General features: G+C 61.1%; 3 protein-coding genes across 11 annotated transcripts in view; 1 reads left to right on the forward strand and 2 right to left on the reverse strand.

The window, feature by feature from the left end:
- Window positions 1–169: 169 nt before the first annotated feature.
- LOC136370996 (SID1 transmembrane family member 2-like) lies at window positions 170–7,073 on the reverse strand. Of its 5 annotated transcripts, XM_066334740.1 has the most exons (28): window positions 6,619–7,071; window positions 6,319–6,440; window positions 6,013–6,174; window positions 5,869–5,914; window positions 5,673–5,774; window positions 5,514–5,597; window positions 5,229–5,340; window positions 5,074–5,139; window positions 4,880–4,973; window positions 4,717–4,772; window positions 4,452–4,463; window positions 4,241–4,312; window positions 4,085–4,159; window positions 3,831–3,893; window positions 3,336–3,457; window positions 3,189–3,262; window positions 3,031–3,097; window positions 2,836–2,909; window positions 2,591–2,714; window positions 2,375–2,492; window positions 2,163–2,299; window positions 1,977–2,085; window positions 1,823–1,899; window positions 1,696–1,742; window positions 1,319–1,424; window positions 1,102–1,212; window positions 906–1,019; window positions 170–822 (listed from the first exon to the last, which is right to left on the reverse strand). In XM_066334740.1, exons 1-28 carry the CDS (start codon window positions 6,814–6,816, stop codon window positions 760–762), a joined length of 2,607 nt encoding a protein of 868 aa, XP_066190837.1. In that variant the 5' UTR covers window positions 6,817–7,071; the 3' UTR covers window positions 170–759. The 5 variants fall into 5 exon arrangements, 4 of the variants coding, with proteins under 4 accessions (XP_066190837.1, XP_066190838.1, XP_066190839.1 ...); XM_066334741.1 differs by lacking the exon at window positions 4,452–4,463; XM_066334742.1 differs by lacking the exon at window positions 3,831–3,893 and having other exon boundaries at window positions 6,619–7,070.
- Window positions 7,074–8,381: 1,308 nt separating this feature from the next.
- LOC136370997 (platelet-activating factor acetylhydrolase IB subunit alpha2-like) lies at window positions 8,382–16,029 on the reverse strand. The gene is made up of 6 exons (XM_066334745.1): window positions 15,549–16,029; window positions 14,432–14,519; window positions 13,842–13,931; window positions 12,889–13,005; window positions 12,524–12,646; window positions 8,382–11,958 (listed from the first exon to the last, which is right to left on the reverse strand). Exons 1-6 carry the CDS (start codon window positions 15,860–15,862, stop codon window positions 11,680–11,682), a joined length of 1,011 nt encoding a protein of 336 aa, XP_066190842.1. The 5' UTR covers window positions 15,863–16,029; the 3' UTR covers window positions 8,382–11,679.
- Window positions 16,030–16,452: 423 nt separating this feature from the next.
- The window catches only part of SIK3 (SIK family kinase 3), a 69,147-nt gene continuing 64,172 nt past the window's right edge, over window positions 16,453–21,427 (forward strand). For 4 of the 5 annotated variants that reach the window (XM_066334720.1, XM_066334722.1, XM_066334721.1 and 1 more), the window contains exon 1: window positions 16,454–16,681. In XM_066334720.1, the coding sequence (XP_066190817.1) occupies window positions 16,487–16,681 (195 nt within the window). In that variant the 5' untranslated portion in view covers window positions 16,454–16,486. Of the gene's footprint in view, window positions 16,682–21,427 lie in introns of all 5 variants that reach the window. The other variant, XM_066334724.1, reaches the window with a different exon arrangement.

The raw sequence follows: 21,427 nt of genomic DNA on the forward strand, positions 1-21,427 counted from the left end.
CATCCCTACCCACCCGTGGGGCTGCCAGTCCCCCCGGGACCCACCGGACACCTCCCCACAGGTGGCGTGTCCCTGTCCCTGCAGCATCTCCCCTGTGGTGGGAGAAGGAGCCAGCGGCGCCTGTGGCAGCTGTCCCCCGGGACCCCCGGCAGGCGGCAGCAGGCAAGGGGAAAGTGCAGACACTTTAATGCGAGTCCCTTCCCAGCAGATCCACGCGCGGGGAGCGCGGGCACCTCGATGGGCAGCGGCGACGGGGGCCCACTGCGGCCACCCCCTCCCGGGACCCCGGAGGGGACACGAGTGGGGCCTCTCCGGCCACTGCCGCCACCGTGCCGGCCCCACGCACCCCCACCTCCCACCCACTCGACTCAGGCACTGAAGAGAGACCCACGCCCACGTGCTCGGGGGGCCACGGGGCCGCTGGCACGGCGCTCGCCCCCAGCCCCTCACTGTGCCCACGGGCACGCAGACACGGAGCAGCAGCACCTTTTCCAGTGTCACTTGCCACCGAGGACGGATGCTCCGGTGGCCCCCAGCCCCGTTTTTGGCTGTGACGGGCCCAGGGATGGGCACAAAGTGCCTGGAGGGACCCGGCTGACGGGGAGGAGGCAGAGCAGGACCCCCGGGCTGTGCGGGGACGGGGACGGAGTGGTTGGCAGGAGCTGCAGCGCACACATCCCTCCCCAGGGGCGAGTCCCCCTCCCGGGGCTGCAGCCGGGCGTTTGGCACAGTCCCAGGGCAGCGGGTGGCTGCAGGCTCCTAGAAGACGTAGATCTTGTCCCGCTGGACACAGTCCAGGTCATCGTCCAGCGTCAGCAGCACCTGTGGAGCGAGGGGAGTGAGGGACACTAGGAGCCCTGGGAGCAGGGGACAGGGGCTGCTGTGCCAGCGGGACCAGCACCTACCAGGAAGGAGCCGAACATGGCGATGGAGGAGAGGAAATGCCAGATGTCGTGGTCGTCAAAGAAGTCGAGCAGGATGCAGTCACGGTTGTGCTCCCGGGATTCAGCTGGCGTTTTCTGCCGGGCACAGGGCCAGCGTCACTGTGCCTGCCCACGGCCACCCTGCCCGCCCCACTGCCTGTGCCACCCTCCCGCTCACCTGCCAGGTGCTGAGCCCCTGGAAGAAGAAGAAGAGGGCGAAGCCCCAGACCACGGACGTGCTGATGATGCAGAGCAGGGGGATGAGCTTGATGCGCTCGCCACTGCGGAGCTGTGGGGGAGGCCGGGGTCACCGTGTGGGCAGGAGCTGGCAGCAGTGCCCATCCCTGCCCTGCCCTCCCTGCTGGGCCCGCGGGGGCCCGGGGCTCAGCTCCCACCTTCATGATAATGTAGAAGGCGAAGTAGAGCAGGAGGTTGCAGATGCCGATGGCCAGCAGGTAGGAAGCAAAATCATTTGGGCGGACAATGAGGCCGTAGGCAGCGCTGGGGAGGCAGGGACAGGCAGTGGGGTCAGCCTGGGGGTCCCCCTGCCATGCCTGCTGTCCCCAAAGCATGTCTGCAGCCTCCAGATCAGGCAGCACGTGGGGACTCTGCGGTGCCACAGCTGCAGGGGACCTGCCATGCTGGGCTCACAGCTGCCTGTCCTCAGCCCAGCCCCACAGAGGGATGGCAGGGCTGCAGGAGTGGGGTGAGGACAGCAGCAGGATGGGGAGAAGCAGGGTGGGACCTGGCACGTGCCCAGCTCTGCACTCACAGTGACCAGTTGATGATGTTCCCCATGACCAGGAGCACCATTCGGTCCTGCAGAAGAGGAGGGGGCTGTGAGGGGGGCTGCCAGGGAGGGTCTCTGCAGAGCTGGGGGCCCCGGTGCCAGCACTCACCACGTACATGGGCCCGCTGCACTGCCGGACGCAGTCCGTGTACAGCACGTGCAGGATCCTGCGCAGGATGCCCGAGTCTGTGGGGAGAGGGGAGGTGACACTGAGAAGCCACCACATTGTCCCCACCCACCTCGCTCACGGCGCCCCCCCTCACCCAGCTTCCAGCGCCCCATGTAGTACAGCTGGGTGCTCAGCAGCAGCGTGGCCACGATGTGGATGACGGAGAAGACGATCCAGAAGGCCGTGTTCCCCTTCCCGAAGACCTGCAGGGCGAGCAGGGCGCCGGGCAGTGAGCTGTGGGGACAGCCAGCACCCCTCCCTCAGCGCCCACCGTACTCACCACGCCCACCACAGAGAAGAAGATGACGAGGGCCAGGCAGGCGTAGGCGCTGTAGGCGCTGGCGTTGATGTCCGGGTGACGCTTCTGGTAGAGCTTCAGCATGCAGAGCCCCGCAATCATGTACATGAAGGAGGTGTCTGAGGGGTAACACAGAGGTGAGAGGGGCGTGGGTGGCCCCGGTGTGGGTCAGGGGGGACCGGGGGGGCACTCACCAAACTGGAAGTTGGTGTAGTTGGGGCAGACATGGTAGCAGGCGCTGAGCAGCCCCTCCATCATGAGGGCGGTGCCCATGGCGTAGAAGAGCCCAAAATGCTTGGGGATGCCACACTCCTGCGGGGCAGAGGAGAGGGAGGGAGGGGAAGTGGGGGGTCCCGGGAGGCTGAGCCCCCCCAGGCAGCCCGAGCCCCCAGGGCAGCCCTGTCCCTCACCAGGGCGTGGGCGTCGTTGCGCAGCAGCGCGCGGTTGTAGTTGATCTCGCGCTGCAGGATGATCAGCAGGAAGAGCAAACCCAGCAGGACGTAACCCAGGTTGCTGAGGATGTTGTTGAAGGCGCTGCGAGGGGCCAGTCCCGGTGTGGGTGCTGTGGACCCCACTCCCTGCCCAGGGTCCTGCTGCAGCCCAGCCCCGGGCACAGGGGACCCCCAGCCACCCTCCACCGCTCCCCCCAACCCACCTGAGGTTCCCCAGAGGGTGGGCGCACAGGAAGTTGTAGTAGCAGATGTCCTGGTTGCCAGTGACATTCACCACCTGTGGGCACGGCAGGGTGAGGGACACAGGGGTCCCAGGGATGTCCCCATCACTCTGGGGTTTGGGACTGCAGCCCCCAGAGCTCCCAGGAGCCCCTCCGTGCTGCCCTGGCCACACTCACTGTCTGGTAGGTGATGACGAGCTGGATGACGGGGAGGGCGTAGAACACAGCGATGGTGGCGATGTTCCTGGCAGAGAGTGGGGCTGTCAGGGGGTCCCTGCTGTGCACCCCAGGCTGGGACACGGCTTGGTGCCCCCTGCCCACTGCCCGCCACTCACCAGAAATAAATCTGGTACTTCTTCCGCAGCACCCGCTTGTCCTTGCGCGCCAGGTCAGCCACGCACAGGTATTGCTGGAGGGAGAGGGGCGTCAGGGGCTTGCCTGGCCAGCGGGGAGCAGCTGCCGGGGCTGGGGGGGACACTCACCTTGGTGCGGATGACATTCTTGTCATAGTCGATGTCGGCCAGCGTGTCGTAGTCATCCTCCTCCACGGAGCTGAGCGAGTCCAGGCGCGGCCGGCCGGCCACGTTCTCCAGTGACCGCTCCCCTGCGGCCGGGCCGCGGCCATCAGCAGAGCCCCTGGGCCAGCCCGCCCCGCTGCCCACCCCACAGAGCCCAAATCACCCCCAATTAACCACTGGGCTGCCTCACACTGCAGCAGGTTTCAGCTCCCTACAGCCCTGCCCTGGGGACAAGTGGTGGCTGTGCCCACGTGGGCAAGCACTGCCCTGTGCCTGCTCTCCGGGGCTCTGCCAGCGGGGGAACACCGAGGGCCAGGCAGGTAAGATCCTGCCCTGCAGCCCCTCAGGTGCTGCCCTTGCTCTGACAGAGGGGAGCAGGGGCTCCGTGCCCTGGGCACAGCTTGGGGCTGGGCAGATTTCGCCCTGATTGGCCCAACCCTGCCCGGTACCAGCATCTACCCATGCCAATGCTCAGCGGCCTCGTCGGGGCGGAGGGCGTGCGCCGCTTGAACTGCTCCTGCCCTTCAAAGGAAAGCCAGAGTTACTGGAGCAGAGCTCCCTGAGGTGTGCCAGCAATGGAGACCCCGCTGGGGGCTGCACAGAGGGGTTGGCAGCCCTGGGACCCTTCCCAGAGATGGAGGGGGCAGAGCCAGGATGCCACCGGGCACAAGGCTCTGCAGAGCCACAGCCACACCAATGGCCCACCAACTCACCCACGTAACTGTAGGAGACCTCTGCTGAGCCCAGGCTGTCTGTGACACCCTCGGTGCTGCTGGAGGAGCCGTTCCCTGCAAGGACAAGGACAGGGAGAGGGTGGGCACAGCCCACGGGCAGCGGGAGAGGGACAGGGGACAGCACATGACACTCACCAAAGGAGCCGTAACCATAGCTGTCGTAGGGGCCGTGGTTCAGGAAGGAGTCAGGGATGCTGCGGGAGTGACCTGTGGGACAGGAGCGTCCCTGTCACCCTTGGTGGCAGCCCTGTCCCAGGGCTGCACGGCCACTGGGCACAAAGCAGCTCCCACCACCCCTGCCCTGGCACGGGGCGAGCTCAGAGCCAAGGACAGAGGTGGCACCTACCCAGGAGCGATGCTGGGAGTCCCCGGAAAGCCACGAGAAGAAAGAGACAGACCTGGTGAGATGCAAAGCCCCAGCACAGCCCTGCCAGCCCCACAGCAGAGAAGTCTGGGACCTCCCTGTCCCCCTGACACCGGGATTTATCCCCAGGGACTCAGGGGATACTCCTGCAGCGGCAGAGGCTCTGCCACGGGCTCAAGGGGGCAGAATAAGGAGAAATTCCCCAGGCAGACACCTCCATGCTGCTGGCTGTGCCTCCAGCCCTCACCTGTGTCCAGGCTGGGCGAATCCATGGCTGCCAGGAGCCCCTTCCTCTTGTGCTGCCTGCCGAGGGAAGCAGCTCTCAGCCCGAGGGGACACAGCCCCAGGGCCCCACCAGGACTGTGCCGTGGGCTCAGCACCCAGAGGGGCAGTGGCACCCCGGCACTCACCGGCAGCTCTCCCAGCAGGCGATGAGCAGCGTGAGGATGTAGAAGGAGAGGAAGATGCCGAGGCAGAAGAGAACACTGCGCACGTAGGCCTCGGCTGTGCGGAGCCAGGACAGGTCCTCAGTGGGGGTGGCACCTCGAGGGACCTGCCATGGGTCCCCACAGAGCCCAGCACCCCCAGCCCCTCCCAGACTCACAGGTTATGGCGGGTGACACCATCACCTCCAGTGTCTTCTGCCGGTTGGGCTGATCCACGGGTTTATCTGGAAGAAGGCAGGGACAGGGCTCAGCTCTCTGCCCTGTCCCCAGCTTGTCCCCACACACGGCCCACGGTGGCAGCCCCACTGCAAACCTGGAGAGGCATCCTTGGAGAGGGGGTAGTAGGGCAGAGCCCCGCCGCACGCCTCATCCTCCGTCTTCACCACCACCACCACATAGAAGCTGTGGCTGGGGAAATCCTTCTTCTGCAGCAAGAGACGGGGGTCAGCAGAGCCCAGCGGGGCATCCCCCATGCCAGAGCTTATCCCAGGGCCGTCCTTCGTGGGCCCCAGTAGCCAGCAGTGCCTGGCAGCACCAGGCAGGGAGCAGGAGCAGCTCAGCCCCACGGCACAGCCCCACGGCACAGCCCTGTGCCCACCTGCACCGTGATGGCCGCCTTCTTCGTCATGGTCTGGTACATCCCGATGAAGGCCACGTTGTTGTCCAGGTCGTAGACGGGGCACTGCGGGGCACAGGGGCTGTCAGCCCCAGCGGGCACCACGGGTCCCCCAGGGAGGAGAGCCACCACCACACCTACCAGGATGTCCTGGATGGAGATGACGGAGCAGGGGAAGGCCATGGCCGAGGTCACCTTCACGATCACCGAGTCCACATCCTCGGGGAACTCGTACTTGAAGTACTGTGGGGAGAAAGGGCCCGTTGATGCCATGATGGCCCTGGCTCCCCTCCTGGGTGCAGACCCCTCCGTGCCACGCTGTGCCAGCTGCCCTCACCTGTGGCTGGGCGGCCGTGGCATTGAAGCTGAACCTTTCGTTGGTCCTGCAGAGAGCACGGGAAAGGTGATGGGCGGTCAGGGGAGTCCACAGCCCCCCCAGGCAGCAGGCAGGGAAAGGGACAAGGGCGGGGGCTCCCCTCACCGCAGCACAAAGTTCTCCACGCGGGTGACCCGCAGCTGGTAGGACGTGTTGAGGGACAGCGTGGAGACATCCACGTAGAAGTGCTGGGTCTCCACCTCGGCCTTGGTCTGCGGCTGGCAGAGCGTGCGGCTCACCTCCTGGTAGGCGTATTTCCGCTGGTACCTGGGCAGGGAGAGCCGTGTGTGCCCACCCACCCCTCCCGGGACCCCTGCAGGGGGAATCCCAGCCCTGGGAGTTCCTGCGTGGGGAATCCCAGCCCAGGGAACTCCTCCGTGGGGCATCCCCGCCCGCCCCGCCGGTACTCACAGGCCCCGGAGGATGAGCGGCACCTGGAAGGAGACCACCGCCTCCTTCTGCCTCACCACGAAGAGGACGGGCCGGTCGTTTTGGTCCGAGAGGACATTGACGGACACCCGCACGCCCTCGGTCTGCGGGGACAGGGGCAGGTGAGGCACCGGCCGGGCAGGTCGGCCCGCGGCGGCTCCAGCCGAAAGCTGGACTTTGCTCGGCCGCCGTGGCACAGGCTGCCGTGCCCCGCGCACCCCGCGGCCCCCGGGGACACTCATCCCGCGGGGGGACGTGGCGGTGCCGACCACCGCGGCTCACCCTATTCCTCCGGACGCTGTGGTTGAAGGCGTAGATGTTGAGCAGGTTGGCGTCCACCCAGTCGATGTAGGTGGTGTTGAACTGCGCTTCCTTCTCCTGCATCTTGCGCTCCCCGTGGGGCAGGGGCTGGGGCCGGGCGGGCAGCAGCGTCCCGGCCAGCAGCGCCCAGGCCAGCACGGCCGCGCCGGGGCCCGACATCCCGCCAGCATCCCCGGCCAAGGTCCGCAGGGCGGGACGGCACGGACGGGACGGGAGGGGACGGGACGGGACGGGACGGGAGGGGACGGGGCGCTCAGCCCGGCCGCGCCCGGGTGCGCTGCCCCATGGCCGGGCCGGTGCCGGGGCCGCTGCGGGAGGGGCGCGGAGCCGCCGCCGGTGCCGATCCCGGCGCCGATCCCGCTGCCGGTTCCCTCGCCTCTTCCCGTTCCGCACCGCGGTAAACACGGACCGGCGGTGACGTCAGGCCCGTCGCACGCTGAGTGCCCGGCCGGGGAAGTGACGCGGCGGGCGGGGCGGGGGACCGGCCCCAAACCGGGGGGACCGGCCCCAAACCGGGGGGGAACGGCCCGAGAGCCGGGGGGACCGGCCCCAAACCGGGGGGACCGGCCCCAAACCGGGGGGGAGCGGCCCCAAACCGGGGGGGAACGGCCTGAAACCGGGGGGGACCGGCCCCAAACCGGGGGGACACCGACCCGAGCCCCGGGGGCACCGACCCGAGTCCCGGGGACACCGGCCCCAGTCCCGGGAACACCGGCCTGAGCCCCGGGGACACCGGCCCCAGCCCCGGGGACACCGGCCCGAGTCCCGGGGACACCGACCCGAGACCCGGGGACACCGACCCGAGACCCGGGGACACCGGCCCCAGCCCCAGGGACACCGGCCCCAGCCCCGGGGACACCGGCCCGAGCCCGGGGGACACCGGCCCCAGTCCCGGGGACACCGGCCCCAGCCCCAGGGACACCGGCCCCGGGGCAGCGAGCCCCGTGCGCGACCCCGCGGGGGAAGCCCGGCTCCACACAGGGAATGCCCTGTCCTACAAGGGAGCCACTGTCCCTTATAAGACTCCATATGGCCTTGCTCCATATGGGACCCCGTAGGGAAGTCGTGCTCTATGGGGAAGCCCATATAGGATCCCGGCCCCAAAGGGGAGCCCCTGCTCCGTGCGGGATGCTGTGCAAGAAGCCCAATTCCCTGTGGAACCCCAACGAAAAAGCCCTGGGCTGTCGGGCAGAACGCTGCCCCGGTGCCCTGCGGCACTCCAGACACGCACCCAAACCCCTGCCCCAGCCTGCTGCCCCCAAAGTCCGGGAGAACAGGGAGGAATCCTGCCAGGGAAGGGGTGGGTCTGCCCCATCCCTTTCTCCTGCTGCTCTCTGGATTCCCACCGGGGTTCCCGCAGCCTCTCCTGTTTGTCGCACCCTTCACCGCCAGAGATGGAATAATTCAAAGTAACTTGGGAGTTTTCCCGTGCTTGGGGGAAGCGGGAGTGATGCTACACCGCATTTTTTGTGCGTCTCCCAAAACACCCCTCCAGCCCAGCTGCTGCCAAGCCTTCCACTTCCAGGCCTCTCCAACAGCTCTGTGGCCTTTGTATCACATTTTATTTGCCGGCAATTGGGGGTTTTGATTTAAAATCCCCTTTAAAGGGGCTCAGCCCCGTGTCACCTCACCCAGAGCCATTTCCCGGGCTGGCTCTGCCCTCCAGGAGCGCTGCCGCCGGCGTCCTGCTCTGCTCCACGGGACAAACGCCACACACAAGGCACTGCTGCTATTGTGCACTTTATTTCTCCGGGCCCTCCTGTCCCTGAGGATCCCACAGTTTGGACAGTCTGCCCATTGTTTCCCAGGTGCAGGTGGTGGCGCTGGCGGCAGATGGGACAACCTCAGGGACAGACATGCGGGAAGAGAAGCAGAATTCCGGCCGACTCCTCGGCTCTGATGGAACTCGAGTCGCCTCTTGCAGGATGGCTGTGAGCGGGATTGCGTGGGGATGTGCACTCCCTGGTTCTTCCAGGGCCATTAGATAGATCACTCGGGAACCGAACGCAAGCCGATGTCCTGTCGAGGGCCAAAACAAACCAGTCCCCTTCACCCGCAGCTCCGTGCTCACAGGTTTGGGTGCAGCACCCAGATCTGCACGGGGAAAGGAGGAAAAACAGACAAAAACAGCCCCAGACGGGGTGGGGAAAAGCAGGAATTAAACGAGGAGCAGGGATCTGGCTGAGCACAACTCCCAGAGCTGGGGAGGACCCGCAGTGGGAGGTTTGGCAGCACCTGCCCGGCCCCACGGAGACCCCCAGGGGTGACCGAGACAGGGCAGGAGACGGCTGGGCACACACACACACACAGGCTGCGACACGGTGGGTGAAACATTGACATTTATATCGAAATATGCGCTAACAGTGACTTCTACCAGCCGATGCATTTTTGCCAAAGCAGAATCACAATGGTTGTGTCCCGGGGAAGGCTCGAGGCAGCGAGGGGAGGTACGGGGGCCTCCCTGCTCCTGCCTCACCCTGCCCCGGCACCTCACAAGACTCTGTCATTTCACATCTTTTGTTTGTTTTCCTCTCTGCTGCATAAACACAAAACTGGACACGCTCACTCAGAGGAGGCCACAGCTCAAGCCCAGCCCAGTCCCGAGGGACATCCAGAGCTGGAACTGAAGCTTTCTCACAGGAGGTACTCGGATTTCAGCACTGGGTGAGCAGGAGGCAGAACCCCTCCTGCCCACCACACCTCTCAGGTGAGCAGGGCAGTTTCCTGCCAGGCAGCGACACGCAGAGCCAAGAGCACTGAAGCAGCACAGAGTGTGGCACCTCAGCAAGCCAAGCCTAAGCAGAGCCAGCAGAGGCTCCCCGGTGAGGCTGGAGCCTGCCAAAATCCCGGGCCACTCGGCGCCCTGCCCGCGGGCTGGCTCACGGCGAGCACAGGGTGCCGAGCACAGGGGGAGCTTTACTGCAGAGCACATTCCTGGTTAGCAGCTGTTCGGCCAAACGCAGCAGCAGCAGCAGCAGGGAGGGAAGGAAGCAGGGATGCAGAGATTAAACTAGCATACGGCCTTTTCTCGCCAGCCTGGAGAGATGGAAAGCTCCCAGGGAGCAAGAATGGATTTTATCCCGGCTTCCTGAGGGGCTGGGGATGGGATAAGCCCTTTCCCATGAACTCTCCACTGAACTGTACTTTCAACATTTGATTTTCCACTTGTCCTTCCCCACTATTTCCAGCCAGGAGCTTATGGGAAGCGTGAGCAGTGCTCCCTCAAAGCCAGCCCTGCAAGGCCGTGGAGCTCCAGGGAGCAGCACCCCTGGCCTGGATCATGGGGGTAGGATGTGATCCCTCCTCTCCCACGGCACTCTGCAGCTCCCTGCATCTGATCCCGGCCAGGGGAATGCTTCACCTTTCCTTCATCTGTGTGTAGATCACATATACTGGAAACAAAACACACACTATGCATGCAATCCAGGCAGGAATCCTGCTATGATCAAATCTACAGGAGGAGGGGGATGAGGTGGGACGTTAGGGGATTCCTCAACGCTAGGTCGGGGTTACACACCAGCCCCTTGGCTACAGCAAAGGGCAGACAGACTATGTACAGTACCTATGGGCTTCAGCAAAGCCACCTGACACCTGAACACCCCTCCCTTGGAGCACGGAGTGAAGCTCTCCGTTCCTCCCGGGTTTACCTGCCTGGAATCCCGTGGGAAGCGCAAACCCAGCGTGGCACCACTGAGCTCCAGCTCCGGCAGGTAAGGCAGGGAGGAACAGACTTGGTTTAAAACAGGTTCCATTTCTTTCTGGAAGAGAAGCTCTCAGTTTTAAATGCAAAGTTGTTTAACTACAACCAGCCATCTGAAATACAAACCAAACCAAAACCCCACTGAGCCACAGCCCTTTAGGAGGGCACCTGCCCCTCTGGCGCCCTTGTTAGAGGTGAGGAGCAGTGTCCAGGGCAGGAGAAGCTACATCTTAACTTCACTTTTTACTCTTAAGAGGCTGTAGTTGCTCAAATAAAATGTTTATACAAGTAAACCAGTAGTGATAAGGAAATGTACACCTTGGGATCTGTAAAGCTTAAGAGTGATTTAGGCCTTGCAGCCAGGGGCTTTCATGTGGGTTTCCTTTAGAAAAAAAAGATGTAACAGTCATACTTAATAAAAAAATAGGAAAAAAACTGCAAAGAGCTCGGGCACCACAGAGGGATGTCTGTCAGTTCCAGAGGAGCAACAAAGTGACTGCCAATTACTGGATCATTAAAATCCTACACTGAGCAACTGCTAAAAGCCAGCAACATCATGGGCAGCAGGAGCAGGGGCCAGCAGCAGCACCCAACTGGGAGCATTCCCAGGAGAGCTGCGTTGGAGGAAAGGTGACCCCGCTAGCAGGACTGGGGAAACGAGCACAAGACAAGCACTGGGGAGTGTTACACGAGTTCAGGTAACTGTTTGCTTCTTTGAATTTCTGAATTCCAGTTTCAAGCTGCTTCAGAAAGGAGTGAGAAAGCAACACGTGTCATTTAACGCCCCCAGTAAAAAAAACGAACAAACAACAAATAAACAAAAAAACCCCCCACAAAACCCAAACAAAAAACCCAAAACCGCCTAAAAGGTGGAACCGAGTTTGGAAAAATGCATCTGTTCTGGCTTTTGCAAGTGGAATGTGATTCTTGTTCCCAGGCAAATACACAGAGCACGATGCCTGCAGCCAGGAACGGTGAGCCAGGAGCGGGCTGTCGGACAGGCTACAGGGGCTCTAGGACAACCACAGGGCAACAAGACATGAGAGGGGCACAGAGTGACAGTCCTGTTCTCGCTTTAAATGAGGAATGGTTTAAAAGTAAAACTCTTCTTCAGCTAATTTCCTCCTGCAATAAAACCAACCCAGCCGGCCCTCGTATGTACAAGACCAGTTAAACATGAGCCTTCCCCCTCAAAACACTAGGTACGGACATCCGGTATCATTCTACAATGGAAAGTGCTTTAAGAAAGAAGGATTCTGTAGTGCCAGTGACAGAACTGATCTGATGGGCTGGATGATGCTCTCCCCGCCGACAGCAGCGGCTCAGGCCAGGGCAGCTCGTTTCTCCTCGGGGGTCTCCTCCAGCAGCTGCATGATCAGTTCGTGGAGGGGCTTGCAGACCTTGGCGTAGCCCCCGCCCGTCAGGTGCAGGAAGTCGAACATGTCGTGGTAGGAGATGGTGCCATCCGAGTGCACGAAGCCCACGTCCACGTCCAGCAGCTGCACGTTGGGCAGTTTGGGGAGAGAGGCTTTCAGCAGATGGTTCACCTTGGCGTTCTTCTGCCGCAGCGGGTTTGGCTTCTCTCCACGAGGTAGCAGGCCCTGGCACGAGAGGAGGCAGAAAAGAGCTTTGTGTGACTCTGATGGCATCAGGAGCCCTGCTCTCCCTTCCAGTTCGGGCTGCCTGTCAAGATTTAGGATGTCTGTGACACGAGGAACTATCCCTTGAATGAGAATTTGTCCATTCAGGCCAAATGTGAAATGCAAGTGAAGGAGCCAGATGAGCTACAAGCACTGACTGGCAGGAAAACTGCTTTCTTTTATTTTTTAAATGTATCAGCTTGTGCTCTTTCCATACACCTTCAGCTCCTCAGTAAGACAGGCAGCAGCCTCCTTAGGACAAGGAAGCCAACGAGGATTCCCAATGCCAGCAGGGATTTGGGCACCTATTTTCACCTATTTTCCCCTCATGGGACTTCCTTGGAACCATTAGTAAGTGGGATAGTTACTGGGAATGAGTCCACCCAGCTCTGGAAGGGCTAAAGGGGAGCTCCTGCAAAGCCAAGCCAGCGAGGGGAGACACAAATCAGAGGACAGATCAAGGGACTGTCCTCCCAGCAGCACCCAGTGACTCCCAGTAAGGCAGAGACACAGCGCAGGGACGTACCAGCACAATCACTTTGGCCTGTGGCTGCTGGGTGTTTATCAGGCGCACGATGGCCTCGATTCCCCCTGCGACTTCTTCTGCTGTGTTTTCATGGTTATTTGTTCCAACCCAAACAACAATGACCTGCAAGGAGAGAAAAGTGTTGGCAGCTTTTCCAGAGCAAATGGTAACAGGGCTGATGACCCTGAAATCCCTGCATAACCACCATCTGTGGCCAGAGAGCTGCAGGGAGAGTCAGGTTTAAGAGCTCAGCCCCGGGGCTGGCACTGCCCACTGCCCTCAGGGAAGGCACCTGTGCCAGGCCTGCAGCTGCAGGTGACCTTCACTGCACACCTGGATCCCCTCGCTAACTCTGCAGCTCATACCTTGGGTTTAATGTTCTCCAGTTCACCGTTCTTCAGTCTCCATAGAACATGTCCCGTGGTGTCTCCACCAATCCCAAAATTCAGGGCATGGAGCGGTGAGAAGAGCTCTCGCCATATCTGCAAGCAGAAACCAATGTGCTGCTTCAGAGCAGCATCCTGGCTGTGAAGCAAAGACACCACACGGCGTCCTCAAGGTCACTGAGAGCAGCCACCAGCCCTTCTCTGAAAACTCACTCCACAAAGGGCATTTAGACAAGGCATTTTATCTGGAGTGGGAAGAGGTTTTATCTGGAGTCAGAAGAGATGGAGCTGCTGAGGTTCAAGCCCTCAGACCTGGCACAAAGGAAGGAAAGATCTCTGGAGCAGTGATTTGCTGAACTCATCAGAGCCCCAGAGTGCTGATGTATTGCAGACCACGGTGTCCCTAAGCACCGGGCCTTTGAAGAGGGAATCTATGACCTGATTAAATCCTTCTCATCCCCAGGTAACAAAACTAGAACAAAGGGAAGCAGCTCGTGCAGAACAAAGCTGCTCAGCTGCCACCACGGCAGAAGAGAACTCTTCTTTCCCTCAAGAAGTTTAGGGAAGAAAGAGTGGACCAATACCTCTGGCACCCTGAATTCCACAGGGCTAAGTGTGTTCTGGCCACGGCAGCTACAGCACCAGGGAATTCAGTGGCCTCAGGAGGCTGGAATCTGAGATCTGCAGGGCTGTGCATGTGTGTGCCAAAATGCAGGCAGTTGGTCATGGCCTCAGAGAGGGAGGCAAAAGCAGCCAGGTAAAGCAGTGTCCAGGCACTGGGGAGTTCAGGAAACAGGGCAGGAACGCCTCAGGAGACAGCAGTGAAAACGGGAACAGTGGAAATCAACGGTGTTACACGTGCCCAGGCACTACTGGGTTAGAGAGAGATGCTCCAATTGCTCTGATCAACCCCTCCCTCCCTTTATCCCTACCTCATACTGCTGTAGCAACTGCACCATGGAGTCCCCCACGAAGAGCACGTCGGGCTCCTTGTCTTTGCAGTCCAGGACAAACCGATTGTGCTGTCAAAGAGAGCAGCAAGGTGAGCTCCAGCTGACAATTGCTCCTGGGCATCCATCCCTTCCTGGGACAGGGACAGCTGCCCAACCACCTTCCCCTGCTGCGGTGCCCTCCAGCACTCCTGCTGGACACTGCTCCCAACCCCACAGCCCCGCCAGGATCCCGGGTTGGATGAAACTTGGCATGGTTCAGTTTATGGCCATTGCTCCCTGTCCTGTCCCTGAGCATCACTGAGCAGAGTCAGGCCCCATCCCCTGACACCCCCTGGAGATTTTGTATGGGTTGATGGGATCCCCTCTCAGTCTTCTCAGGATGAACCCAGCTCAGCTCCTGCAGTCACTCCTCATCAGAAACAGCCCTCTTCCTTTGCTCCATCATGGCAGAACACAAAGGTGTGACAGCTGCCAGCATCAGGCTGCTGTGACTTCAGGGTCCCATGTGTGGCCTGGGCAGCACTGGCCCAACATCCCCCCAGTGAAGAGGATCCACCTGCCAGCCTTACCTGTGACATCCACCTGTCATCCCCCTGAATGTCCTCGGCGGCGTGTGGGACCGCTGCTGGGTTGGAGTCCCCCATGCCCATTCTGTTCCTGTGGAAAGAACAGGTCACAGCCACTGCTTCCAGCAGCTCCCACAGCGGCAGGGCTGGGAAAGGGCTGCTGGAATCTGCTGCACCACAGTTCCTGCCTGTTCCTGTGCGTGCTGGCAGCTGGCTGAGAACAACAACACGGATGTTGCTCCATGCCAGAGTGACTCTGCAGCAGACATTCCCTGGAGCTGAGCACCCACAGACATCCCGGCAGGGAGAACAAAGCACAGCTCTGAGGATGCTCTGCAGCACCACACCTGAGCCATGCGGGGCTTTAATAACTCAGCAACAACCGCTGAGGCTCTGAGGATAAGTCCCTATTAGCACCCAGAGATCCAGCTTACAGCTGCTGAGCTCCAGGTCCAGGTGGATAATCTGGCTTCGGGAGCACAGCATCGTGGTGGGATTGATCCCAGAGTCCCAGAACCGTTAGAAATTGGGAGGGATCTCTGGACATCACCCAGTCCAACCCCCCTGCCAAGGAGGGGTCAACCTGGAGCAGGTGACACAGGAATGCCTCCAGGCAGGTTTGGAATGTGCCCAGAGAGGGAGATCCCACGATCTCCCTGGGCAGCTGCTCCAGTGCTCTGTCATCCTCCATGGAAAGAAGTTCTTTCCCACGCCGAGGTGGAATTTGTGTTTTAGTTTATGGTCACTGCTCCTTGTCCTGTTGCTGGGCACCACTAAAGAGAGTCTGAACCCCCCCTCCGACACTCCTCGGAGATATCTGTACGAATCGATGGGATTCCCTCCTCCAGACTGACCAGGCCCAGCTCCCAGCTCTCCCCATCAGTGAGATGCTCCAGCCCTTCACCATCTCTGCAGACCCCGAAAGCTCGGCAGCGGGAAGAGCAGCGGGATGACGCTCCCCGCGGCCGCCCGCAGCCCGGTGGGCGCAGCCCGCAGCCGGAGCCCACGGCGGGGGCCGGGCAGAGCGGGGCGGGTTCCCGCCGCCCCCCGCCCCTTCCCCGGCCCGTTCCCGCCCGCGGCCCGCGCCGCTGTCCCCGCGCCGCGCTGTCCCCGCACTCACGGCGCCTGCGGCTCCTTCCCCCGCGACTCCATGGCGGGCGCGTCCCCTCCGCTCGGCCCCGCGCCTGCGCCGCTTCCGCTTCCGCCGCCCCGCGCGCGCCCCGGCCGCCGCTTCCGCCCCGCGCGCGCGGAAGTGCCGCCTCCGGCCGTGACGTCACCGCACCGCTCCCGTGACGTCATGCTGCCCCGGAGAGAAGCGGGACCCGGGCGGGGAGTGATGGAGGCAGTCCCTGATGGAGTGATGGCACGAGGAAGCCTTTTGCTCTTTATCGTGGGTTTCACCCCAAAACCACAGGACCTCCAGCCCCTCGCCATGATGTCATTCTGCCCGCCCTGACGTCATTCTGCCCCCAAGATGAGGCGTGACCTACACGTGGGGCGTCCCTGATGTCCCCGCAAGGAGTGATGTCACAAGAACAATTACCCGTGAGTTTTGCCCCAACACCGAAGCGGCGCCCTGGCCCCGGGGGGCACCGGATGGGGCGGCCTCACCATGACGCCATTCAGCTATCCCCTCTGTGGAGTGACGTCAGACTCCTCTCCCAAATCTCACTGGGTTCTCCCCAAAACCGCAGCACCAACTGCACACCGCAGCCCTCTCTGTGACGTCACTCTCCCGCCATGTGACGTCATTCTCCTCCCAAGGCGAGGCGCGGCCCAGGCGTACGTGGGCGGGGGGGGGGCGTCCCCGACGGCGTGACGTCACGGCCAGCAAGTTTCCCGTTTCCCGCGGGTTCCTCCCCAAACCCGCAGCGCCGCTCTGTCCCCGCCGCTCCGCCGCGCGGGGGCGCCCGGCGAACTCCCGGCGCCGTGACGCCAGCGGTGACGTCAGAGCGCCGCCCCCGTCGCCATGGCAGCCGCCCGCCCCCCCGGCGCCCCCCCGCGGATGAGCTCACGCGGTGCCGCAGCCCCGCGGGGGGGTTCGCTCCGCGCGACAAGATGGCGGCGGCGGCTGCGGCGGGAGGAGGCGGCGGAGCGGGGGCTGCCCCCGCGGCCCCCCGGCTCTCCCCGGCCCCGCCGCCCCCGCGGCCCCCCGGGCCCGCCCGCATCGGCTACTACGAGATCGAGCGCACCATCGGCAAGGGCAACTTCGCCGTGGTGAAGCTCGCCACGCACCTGGTGACCCGCGCCAAGGTGAGTCCCCCCGCGGGGGTCGCGGCGCCGCCTCGGGGCGCGGGGAGGGAGCGGGGAGCGGCCCTCGGCCCCCCCAGCCCCCGGCGGCTGCCGCCGGGCAGCGGGGCCGCTGTCACGGGCGACACGGGTGTCCCCGCGGGTCCCCGTGGCGCCGGGATAACGTGGAGGTGGAGCGGGGGGATGCTCCCGTGGTACCCGGGGATGCTCCCGGCGTGCCGGGGGCCGCACGGAGGGCGGGCGGGGGACGGCTCGTTTCTTACCGAAACGCTGAGAATCGATCGTGGCCGAGTCTTCGGGGCCGTGGGAAACCGCAGGGAACGGAGCGAGGAAGGGCCTCCCGAGGGAAAGGCGAATCCAGGTGGATCCAGGTGCGGCGGCGCTCCAGGTGAGCCCCGGAACATGGCAGGAGATCCGGCTGGATCCAGGCGCGGGCGAGCCCCGGAGCACGGCCGGAGATCCGTGAGGAGCGGCAGTGCCGCTGCCGCTCTCCCGAGCGTGCCGGTGACACCGGGCTCCCGGAGAGGGCCGGTCGTGCTGCGTGCCCCGGGATCTGCCCGCGAGCTGCGGCAGGAGCGGAGCTGCGGGAGGCAGGGCTGGCACGGGCAGGCAGCAGACAGGCCTGAACCAGAGCCCTGCGCCTGCCCTGCGCCCGGCTCCGCTGGCTCCTTGCAAGCGCTGCAGAGGGAGGATGGTGTTGGCTGGGCTTGTCCTTCTGTCAGTCCCTGGGATTGCCCCTCTGTCACTTCCAGGGTCACCCCTCTGTCAGTTCCTGGGGTCTCCCCTGTGTCACTTTCCGGGGTCACCCCTCTGTCACTTTCAGGGATTGCCCCTCTGTCACTTTCCGGGGTCACCCCAGTGTCACTTTCAGGGTCACCCCTCTGTCACTTTCCAGGGTCACCCCTCTGTCACTTTCAGGGGTTTCCCCTGTGTCACTTTCAGGGGTCTCCCCTTGTGTCACTTTCGGGGGTCTCCCCTGTGTCACTTTCAGGGGTCTCCCCTGTGTCACTTTCAGGGTCTCCCCTGTGTCACTTTCCGGGGTCACCCCTCTGTCACTTTCAGGAGTCACTCCTGTGTCACTTTCAGGGGTCTCCCCTTGTGTCACTTTCGGGGGTCACCCCTGTGTCACTTTCCAGGGTCTCCCCTCTGTCACTTTCAGGGGTCACCCCTCTGTCACTTTCAGGGGTCACCCCTCTGTCACTTTCCGGGGTCACCCCTGTATCACAGTCAGGAGCAGCGTTGTTTTGAAGCAGGAGGAGAAATCCACCATCGCCTTGGTTTGTTGGAGCTCTGGCTCTTGGCCCGGATAATAAAGTGGAATTAATTTCGGGGGCTATTTAAACATCAGTTCTAACACCTCCTGGACAGTTCTTTGCAGAGCTGGGCTGTATTTGCCTGCCCTGACGGCTGGTTTGTGCCTGCAAGGGCTCAATGCCACAATTTAACCTGCACTTGAGTTGTTCTGTGCTGTTGTTCTCGCCATGATAAACCTGAACCTTTCTGGGAGAAACAGAGTGATGGGTTCAGGTGCTTTGGGTGCAGGAGCCTGACCCCTCTGAGTGGAGATCTCTCCTGGAAAAAGAGGGATCTAGCTCCAAGTTGCTTTCCTGTTCCTGTTTCCAGACTCCCTCCTTGGGGTCAAGGTTTCTTCTCAGTGGTGCTGACTCTGAAGTTTGCAAAATACCAAAGCAGAGACCATCTTTTGTGCGGGAATAGTTGATTTTCTCCAAAGAATGGCAGAATATGCTCACAAATTTTGTCTGTGAATTGTGTTCCACCTTTACAGGGCCAAGGCTGGATTTTGCACATTGGTTTTGGGTGACAGAAGGGGGTACTAAGCTTGGAAAGCTTTGCTTTATAGCAGCGTACACTCATTCCTAGTGCCCTGGAGTGACTGAGGGCGGGTTGTGGACTTCAGGAGGCGGCTTTCTGGTGGGATGGTGAGGTGCTGGGGGCTGCGGAGTGGCAGGTTTGACCTGCAGCACATTCCCTGCACGGAGGAGATTCAGTCCCTGTCCCTCTGAGCTCTGGGGGCTCCCCGAGCCTGGGGAAATACCTGTGCTGGAACAACTGCCATCTGTTCGGCTGAGCTGGGATAGCTTGGAGCTGAAACTTGACCTGGAAGCTTTCTCAACTCCGAGGTCAGGTTTCCTTTCAAATCCCAGCCTCTGGAGAGGAGTGCGAGTGAATGGATTGGATTCTGCTTGCAGACCCTGAGCACTGTGGGTTCAGTACTTTTCCTTCGCTGACAGAACTGTTGCTGTTGGCTCTGGGAGAGGAGTGGGGAAGGAGAAAGGAGCTGCTTGGTTCAGGCTCCAGGACTCAGGAGATTAGAGGAGAGGTGTTGATGTGAACGCGTTGGAAAGGGCAGATCCTTACGGGGAAGCGTTTTTTGACTGGCAGCAGAAATATAAAATAATGCTACTGCGAGCTTGTCTTCATCACGGTTACACTTTTAACACTTTGACTTAATGGAAACAACTTGGAAGCGAGTGAAACCCTCGGCAGAATGGTCCCATTTAGGGATCTGAAAGAATTCTTTGATCACAGAACGCAAGCGCAGCCCGGTTGCTGCCTGTGCTGGCAGCCCCTTCCTGAGGTGATCCCGCTCTCCCAGTAGTAGCTGCGTAAGTGAACCGGGCAGTTCAAATATAGCCACCAAATCCCTGCACAAACTTGACCCCATGTCACATTCTCTTAGAGAAAAGCGGGTTTGCTGGTCGTGGCCCCTCCTCGGGAGCCGCGCTCCTGCACCGTCCCAGACGGAATTCCGCTGTGAGTGTCTGTGTCAGCTTGGAAATAGATGGACCCCGTGATTTTGGGCCTTTTCCAGAGGGTGACATTAGTGACGGGGTCGGCTGGTGTCCACTGCTGAGCCTGGAATTAGAGGTGATCTGTGGATGAGTGTTGGATCCTGTTTTCCTTTCTGACGGACATTTACCAGGTCAAGTGGACTTTGACATGACAGCCCAAGATAACAGCCGGAGCATTCCTGGCTTGTGTCCCTTTTTCCCTAAAAAGAGAAGGCGGAGGGTAGTTGAGTGTCTGGTCTGATCTTAAAGGACCGGGATTTTCCTGGCCCTTGGGAAGTTGAGCAGAGTATTTATTTAGAGAGGAGCAGAGCGCCTGGCCTTGCTGGGCTGGCACGTTCTGCTGACACTGAATGTTGCAGTTTACATAGAACTGCATTTCAGGAGCTGAATGTGGGTCAGCAGTGCTGGGGACACTGAGGAAGGGGAATGTTAATCATCCCAAAGGGCAGGAGGCCTGTATTCATAATTGTCTCTGCTGGAGCCGATGGAATAGAAGGGAACAGTCGGCAATTTACGTATTAACCAAGGCAGCAATTTACATTCAGTCCCTGCCCATGCAAAGTTGGGCTCTCGTGCTCTGTCAGAGCTGCACTGATGACTGGGCAGGAGCTGGAGCCACGGCTCTGACTGGGATGGATCGGGCACCTGTGGGATATCTTGCTGCATTTCTCCTTCTGTCCCCCTTCATTTTGTCTCTTCTCATCTTTTACAAGAATCACTTGTTTCTGTGCTAAAAATCCGCAGAGTGACCTGCTGAATGAATGGTTTTCCGCAGAATTTCCATTTATAAATCATCCAAGTGACTTCATTAGAATTCCAGCTCTGTTCAAGCGGTGGGGTTGTTTTTAATTCCACATTTTTTCACAAAGGCTGGTCAGGGAATGTTTGTGAGTGTGCCAAGGGGCACATACCTTATGTTCCCGTGCCCTTTGAGTGTTGTGTTTGAGCCTTCAGGAGCTGTTGGGGCTGAGGAGGACACAGAGGGATGCTGTGGTCACTGCTGAGAGCTCTCTGCTGTCCCGGTTCCATCCCTCCCATCAGTTCCATGTGACTGGAGGCACAGCTGGAGCACGGAGCAGTGTGTACCTGCCGTGGCTGCACTGCTCTCCTGGGGTGTTTCACTGGGAGGCAGGAGTCACTTTCACATCCATCTTTCTCTTGGAATGGAATTGACAGTCCTGGGAGGACACAGCTCCTTCCCAAGTGCAGTGATCTTCTGCTGTGCTGCCTTAGCTTCTTGCAGGCTGGTTGTCAGCTTAGGTTTGGGTTAAATTTCAGTAATACCTGGATGGGCAAAGCTTGGGATAAATTTCACTGGCTGTGTGTCGTGGGATCCTGTTTAAGGGGTACCTGGAGTTGTTTTACTGGATAGTAACCCAAATCCATGATGCTTTAATCCTTGGCAGAGCACAGCCCTTCTACCAGCACAAGCACATCTGGAGAAATGCTACAATTGAGCTGATTTTTCTCTAGATTTTTAAGGAGCTGAGCCTTTTCTGGAGAACAGGAGGCAGCTCTGCCCTCACTGGATGTTCCCTTCCATGAGAGAACAGGTTTCGTTTCTGTGGCTTATCTTTGGGTGAATTGGAGTCATCAATGGAACACATTTTTCACCGGAGTTCTTGGCGGTGGGCAGTGTGGCACTGGAAAGCAGGATGCAGAGCGAGCTGGCAGACTTCATGGGGAGCTGGGCTTTGCCCTGGGTGCACTCTGCTCTCCGAGCACGGGGAGCTGCAGGATTTCTTGCCTGGATTTCTGTGCTGGGGTGGAGAGGCTTGGTGGTGCTGTGTGCTGCTCCTGCCGGGGCCGTGCTGCAGCACGTGTGTCCTGGCTGCTGGGGACTGCTCCCTGCAGCCTGCCCTGACTCATCAGCCTCGTGTCAGACGGCATTGTTCAATACTGCACGTTTGGGAATGACCCACACCTGCTCCCGCAC

This window comes from Sylvia atricapilla, chromosome 23 (assembly GCF_009819655.1).
Source record: "Sylvia atricapilla isolate bSylAtr1 chromosome 23, bSylAtr1.pri, whole genome shotgun sequence".
Taxonomy (NCBI): Eukaryota; Metazoa; Chordata; class Aves; order Passeriformes; family Sylviidae; genus Sylvia; species Sylvia atricapilla.

Bases quoted from the DNA above. Each gene is read 5' to 3' on its own strand.
- LOC136370996 (XM_066334740.1), bottom strand. From the start codon at position 6,816: ATGTCGGGCCCCGGCGCGGCCGTGCTGGCCTGGGCGCTGCTGGCCGGG. The intron at 5,915-6,012 runs GTGAGGGGAGCC...TGCTCTCTGCAG, and splicing joins GTGGAGAACTTTGTGCTGCG to GACCAACGAAAGGTTCAGCT. The intron at 4,773-4,879 runs GTGAGTGCCGGG...TTCCCTCGGCAG, and splicing joins GCCTGCTGGGAGAGCTGCCG to GCAGCACAAGAGGAAGGGGC.
- LOC136370997 (XM_066334745.1), bottom strand. From the start codon at position 15,862: ATGGCGAGGGGCTGGAGGTCCTGTGGTTTTGGGGTGAAACCCACGATA. The intron at 14,520-15,548 runs GTGAGTGCGGGG...TTCTTTCCACAG, and splicing joins GGGAAGGAGCCGCAGGCGCC to GAACAGAATGGGCATGGGGG. The intron at 13,932-14,431 runs GTAAGGCTGGCA...TCTCTTTGACAG, and splicing joins ATGACAGGTGGATGTCACAG to CACAATCGGTTTGTCCTGGA.